At 28.6% G+C, this 7,208-nt stretch overlaps 1 protein-coding gene across 1 annotated transcript; it reads right to left on the reverse strand.

Moving 5' to 3' along the window:
* Positions 1 to 3,588: 3,588 nt before the first annotated feature.
* On the reverse strand, positions 3,589 to 7,208 carry LOC123297734 (F-box/LRR-repeat protein 8-like). Its single transcript, XM_044879495.1, has 6 exons — positions 6,972 to 7,208; positions 6,095 to 6,341; positions 5,022 to 5,413; positions 4,768 to 4,926; positions 4,424 to 4,591; positions 3,589 to 3,740 (listed from the first exon to the last, which is right to left on the reverse strand). Exons 1-6 carry the CDS (start codon positions 7,138 to 7,140, stop codon positions 3,589 to 3,591), a joined length of 1,287 nt encoding a protein of 428 aa, XP_044735430.1. The 5' UTR covers positions 7,141 to 7,208.

Raw genomic sequence — 7,208 nt, forward strand, 5'->3', positions numbered from 1 at the left:
AAATCAAAATATTCGTGAGGCTTCTTTGAGCCATATAGTTTCTGATCCAGATCCAGACCCTGGTTCAACCAACCCTGGCTCTGAACCAAATTCAAAACGTCCACGTATCAGTCGATCAATATACGACGAACTTACTAATTCGTCAATCAATAACCCATCTGAATTGATTGGTACAACGGAGTTAGTTCCACAATATCTAGCTGCAAGAGGTACTCGTTTAGATTTTTGGCCTCTCACTTTCGCAAAAAAAGCTGGTACTGCCGCTATTTCTTTCTTGTCTAGTTGGACCAATTTTAATGAGAAACCTGCTGAAAATCCAACATTACTTGAAATGGGTGACACTTGGGTCCAAAGTACAAATACAAATGGTCTTTTAACTTGGGGTATATATTTAACAAATAAATTAACTGGATATCGACCAAAACCAATTCCACAAGATCACTTCGATGAAATGTTAAATACAGAACTTCAAATCAGATCTACAATCATTGTGGATCATTTTATGGATTCTTTATTAAAAATTTTTGGTACAAGTAATTCCAAATCATGTGAAATTTTTGAAAATACTATTGCATATTGTAATGCAATTAAAGAAGTGCGTCGAAAATTATCGGCGGGCGATATTCAAGGCATACCAGACATGTTGTTTAAGTTATTGGTTAAAAACAATATGGACAATTTTATAAGCGATGAATTATTCTCTCAAATGTTAAACAGTAATAAAATATCAAAATTCTTAGAATTTATTTATCAACAGGAATTTGAATGGCTTTCACGTAAACAATCTTCTAATCAATTGTCTGACTTTAATGATAAACACCAGTGCCCTAAGAAAATAACTCAGCATTGTTTTCTATCAAAAGATTTCCCTAATATTGATGATAAAAATCTTTTATTTATTGACCAAATCATAGCTAACTAATTTACGTTTAAGTATTCGATTGGCTTGATCATTTTCTTCCAGTCGGAGACCTAGCGATTTTACACTTTAATAAAAATATCCTGTAAAGTAAATTATATACAGAAAAATATTAATAGACCATTTACAATAATATAAAGTACTAAAATAATAGCTATAAATAATTATATATAATTCCAAGTGATAATATACAATTATATATAATTACATATAACCTCATATACACTTCCATATATAATCATATATGATGATATATAACTTCATATATACTTTCATATATAATCATTTATCGAAGTATATATAAATCTTTTTTCCCGGTAAATTATATATAAAGCTTTATATCATAATCATATATCATTATATATAAACATATATAAGCATTGTGATTATATATGGAGGTATATATACCATGCCTGGTGATACATAGCTCCATATATAATTATAAATGATTATAAATAAACTCATATATAATTTCATATATAATCAATTATAATTACATATAAATTTTTTTTCTAGTAAAATTATATATAAAGCTCTATATCTAATCATATATAAGTATATATGATTATACATAAACTCATATATAATCACATATATAATTATACATTAATATATATAAATATGCATAACCATACAAGATTATATATAAACTCATATATAATTCCATTTAAAATCATATATGATTATATAAAAATTTATTTTCTCGTAAAATTATATATAAAGCTCTACATATAATCTTATATAAGTATGATTATATATGATTATATGTAAACTTATATACAATCACATATATAATGATATATATATTTGTATATAATTATATATGACTGTATAATTATATATGATTGTATATAAAAAATTAGGGTCCTTTTACTTAAAATATTAACAATTTAACTTTTAAAGTTTTACTTCTATGAATTTTACGTATATGGAAATAGCCAATCTTTCAATCAATAACTGAAGCTTGTGCTTTTTCATTCTAAAGTACAGTAGATTTCGTACAATTCTTTTTCAAAACGAAAACGAGGAATAACTTCCTCGTATATATATAATTATTATTATACATTATTTGAAAATTATTATAAAACAAACTTCAATTTTTAGATATTAATAAGTGAACAGGAAAATGAGCCAAATTTAGGTTGTTGTCAGAACTGAAAGAGGTTCATTTGGCCCAATATTATTTTTGCTTTCTTAGGCTAAGCATTTACGTTCTCTTAGTTTTAATCCCTTTATACAAAATCGAAAAAATCGAGAAAATTTTTTTGTCTCTGATTTTGATAAAACTCTGTTTATAAGGCAATTTTGACCCATAATTTACAAAAATCGTATTTATATAACGATTAGGAAACTAGTTTCGGAGATATCGAGCCAAAATATGGGATAATGGGTGATATTTCAAAAACTATGCTTCCAATCATCAAATGAATACGATTTTTGAATTTTTTGGGTCAAAATAACCTTATATACTAAGTTTTATCCAAATCAGAAACCATAAATTTTTTTTCGATTTTTTGGAATTTTTTTAAGGGGTACCCCTTTACAAAAATCGAAAAAATTGAAAAAAAAATGGTCGCTCCGATTTCGATAAAAGTCAGTTTATAAGGCAATTTTGACCCATAATTTACAAAAATCGTATTTATATAACGATTAGGAAACTAGTTTCGGAGATATCGAGCCAAAATATGGGATAATGGGTGATATTTCAAAAACTATGCTTCTAATCATCAAATGAATACGATTTTTGAATTTTTTGGGTCAAAATTACCTTATATACTAAGTTTTATCCAAATCAGAAACCATAAATTTTTTTCGATTTTTTGGAATTTTTTTAAGGGGTACCCCTTTACAAAAATCGAAAAAATCGAAAAAAAAATGTTGGCTCCGATTTCGATAAAACTCTGTTTATAAGGCAATTTTGACCCATAATTTACAAAAATCGTATTTATATAACGATTAGGAAACTAGTTTCGGAGATATCGAGCCAAAATATGGGATAATGGGTGATATTTCAAAAACTATGCTTCCAATCATCAAATGAATACGATTTTTGAATTTTTTGGGTCAAAATTACCTTATATACTAAGTTTTATCCAAATCAGAAACCATAAATTTTTTTCGATTTTTTGGAATTTTTTTAAGGGGTACCCCTTTACAAAAATCGAAAAAATCGAAAAAAAAATGTTGGCTCCGATTTCGATAAAACTCAGTTTATAAGGCAATTTTGACCCATAATTTACAAAAATCGTATTTATATAACGATTAGGAAACTAGTTTCGAAGATATCGAGCCAAAATATGGGATAATGGGTGATATTTCAAAAACTATGCTTCCAATCATCAAATGAATACGATTTTTGAATTTTTTGGGTCAAAATTACCTTATATACTAAGTTTTATCCAAATCAGAAACCATAAATTTTTTTCGATTTTTTGGAATTTTTTTAAGGGGTACCCCTTTACAAAAATCGAAAAAAAAAATGTTGGCTCCGATTTCGTTATTAAGTATATATGAAGGATATATGGAGCTATTTATTTTTACTTGATAATATATACAAAAGAACATAATGAATTTATATTGTTTCTAAAATTAATAAATTTCGTGCAATCCGTATAAAGCACCCACTGAAAGAAAAAAAAATTGAAAATTTGATTTTTATTATTGAAATATTAATAGAACATTAAAACAGAGGAAGCATCTTCTATATGAAAGTCTATATTTAATGATTTCATTTTGTATCCAAATTCACTTTGTAATTGTTGTATTACAGAGTGGTTGTACAGATTCAAACTTCTTGGTTGAATATAAATTTCTTTGAATTCTGGAAATAAAAAAATGTATTTTAACATAATTGTGTCTCATTTGTACAAAATTGTATGTCTATTAAAATGTCAAGGACGTCGACAGTAGCTGCCCATATCTGCCCTCCTCAATAAAGGTACGAACAAATTTGGTAGAGTCAAGTCATTCATTGTTCGATTTATAATTTCTCCAAGAAAGTTCGAATTTCGTAACTATGCGGGATTTCGCACAATTTGATTTTTTTAAACAACAGTAAATACGTAAAAGAACGTTCTCGCATTGTAATTTTACCTTTTTAATTTTAAAGCTTTAAAAGCTGCAAAAAAATCATGGGAAATAAGGAAAATTGCAGTAACGCATTAGTTTGTTGTGCAAATGTTTATATTTGTTAATAAACAATAAATTTTTAATTAAATGAAACGGTCAATGGAAAAATTTTCTTAAAAAATAATAAATAGGCAACTTGTATCACGTATAAGTTATACATGTATAACAGTTTTTCGATTATTTGACAAACATAAAGATTTATGTATTAAAAGTTGCCTATTTATTAATTTTTAATATTCTTTTGCATTAAAAGTAGTCTAGATCATATTTTTAGTTAACCCATTGCAGAGAAATTTGTTAACAATTTTTATTTCATTAAAAAAACTTTTCGCAAGCAGATTTAATAATATATCCCAATCAAAAAAGAGGACTCACTTGAATATGTAGGATCACATTGTAGGTCACAAATATCTCTTACAACTTCCATACTACGTAAAATTCCATCGTAGTCTAATTTTTGTAACAAGGGGCATTGTTTTAACATAGTTATAAGCAGGTCATCCAATTGTTCTCTGTTATTTCGTAGATGTAAATGAACTTCAACTGAAAATTAATTGAAAATTAGGCCCAAATAATAACGGAAGGGGATATGGCGTTTTAGAATTTTTTTCTTCGTGTGTGGCCAAGGGGTAAATATTGTTTTTAGTTTACATATTTGTAAAAAATCACTTAATTTTTACCTAAGCTAGTGTTAGAAAAAATAAACGTGCAATTCATACCTAATGTTTCATAAAAATTAACAATCAAAAGTTTCAATGTTGCTCTTAAGTTTCGGCTTCTACTTTGATCCCACACAAACCCCGATATCATACTAAAGTTGCGAAGTGGCATACCACGAACTAATAAGTACGATGTATCTTCAAAATGACAAATATTAACTATAAACAACAAAAATTTATAAAAGCAAAAATTCAAAAAAAGTTTCTCAGATTTTTTTCCTTGGACTGTAATAAGATATTTTTTTTATACTTACTTAATTTTAAGCCTACTCGTAAATTTTTACATTTACTGCATAAATCATGCCACGCATCCTCGCTGATTAAATGCCCTCGAGAATCTGAATCTCTTACACGTATATCCAAAAAACTTAATACATTATTTGCGCTTCTTCCAATTGCATAAAGTGTTTCATTCGATAAAGATGGATAGTCAATCTTCAATACAGTTAAAAATTGTAATCGCTCCAGTGCTCGAATAAATCGTGGAAATGAGAATGCCGTTTGCCATTCATGAAAAGCACTTCTTATATCTACATATCGTAATGAGTTATGTGAACTTCGTGTACATGACGAAAGTAATTTCAACATTTCTGGTGGTCCAAGATTTGCATTGTAAAAGCTTACATATTCTAATTTCGTTTGTGTGCTAACAATATAAAATTAAGATAAATTATAAGCTTTATATTTGAGACCTTACCCTTCAACCGGCAAGTGATCTAAGATCGTAGACGATCATATTAAGGGCAAATATTTGGTGTAGGTATTAAGGAAGATCTAAAGAACCTCCGATATATTTTAACCTGACACGCTCGAGTTACTAACCAAATCCCTTCTTGGGCTTTGAAACTCACTACCTATCGTAAATACATAGTACAAAACAAAGTCGATTCAACTGGCTGTCAGTCCCTAATCCCTATGTAAGCTTGGATCTTTAAAACTACGAAACGGATTTTGATGCGGTTTTTTAATAGATAGAGTGATTCAAGAGGAAGATTTTCATGTATAATACATCCATAATATAGCGGATTAAGAGGTTGAAATAGGGGTTGAAAGGAATGTGCTTCAAAAACTTAAAAATTTGTGCAACGATTAAGCTCAAATATTGACAAAATATACAACCAGCTGCAAGGATTGTTTTTATCTGCTTTTAACCTTCGAGGGTCAAAAGGTGGAGGGAGAAAGTGGGGATGAATAAAATAATATTTTCAAATATATCCAAGTAGTGTATCAAACAAAAGAGCATGAAGTGTGAGGGGTGCAAGTGGGGATGTTGTCCAGCAAAACGGGTAGTTCACAGGTAGTACCTAATAAAATACTATATACATACCTAATAAAATTTGATAAATGATATGTCATTTTTTTAAATTTCCATGCAAAAAACCAATCTGTTAGGCGTAAGCATGTGAGTTGAACCCCTTCTCCCGTTAACAGCATAAAATATCGGCAACTATCATGAGCAATTAAATTTAAACGATCTCTTATCCATTGGCGTGGCATGTATGGTTTTGACCAAGCTAAATCTAATGAATGTATATACCGTCCAAATTTCATTGTTAATATATTAGTCCATGGTTCTAAAATTAAATTTTAAAATTTAAAAAAATGCCACTTGCAAACTGTATTCATAACATTCTATTTTTATACCATGCATATATGTAATATGCAAGGTATACTAAGTTTAGTCCCAAGTTTGTAACGCTTAAAAATATTGATACTACCAACAAAATTTGGGTATAGGTGTTCATAAAATCACCTAATTAGTCCATTTTTGGTTATCCGTCCATCCGTCTGTCAACACGATAATTCAAAAACGAAAAAAGATATCAAGCTGAAATTTTTACAGCGTATTCAGGACGTAAAAAGTGAGGTCGAGTTCGTAAATGAGCAACATAGGACATTTGGGTCTTGGGTCCGTAGGACCCATCTTGTAAAGCGTTAGAGATAGAACAAAAGTTTAAATGTGAAAAGTATTCCTTATAAAAAAAATAAACAACTTTTGTTTGAAACATTTTTTCGAAAACAAATTATATAGTATTATATGGGTATATCAGTTATATGTGTGTGACATAAATGTATGTGTAATGTGGCAGAGTAATCAACACTGTCTATGCATGGTATTTCAACAATTAACTCAATCAATTATTAGTTTTCACTTGTTTCTGTTAAGAATCGGAGTGGATAAAAATCGTTGAATAAACATTTACCCTTAAGGTCTGAATCAATATATACTTTTAAATGTCTCCATAATATGGGATTGTCTAATGCTCTTGACCAAGTTCGGCACACCATACCGCAATAAATTCGATCTCGTCGAGGTAAATATCCCAATATATGAGTCAGTATTAATTCAGGCAATGAATCCCATTCTGCCATTGTTACCGCATTTAAAAAACCCAAAACTGTACTTAATTCAATTATTATTATAACATCTTACATGAAAC

This window comes from Chrysoperla carnea, chromosome 4 (assembly GCF_905475395.1).
Source record: "Chrysoperla carnea chromosome 4, inChrCarn1.1, whole genome shotgun sequence".
Lineage (NCBI taxonomy): Eukaryota > Metazoa > Arthropoda > Insecta > Neuroptera > Chrysopidae > Chrysoperla > Chrysoperla carnea.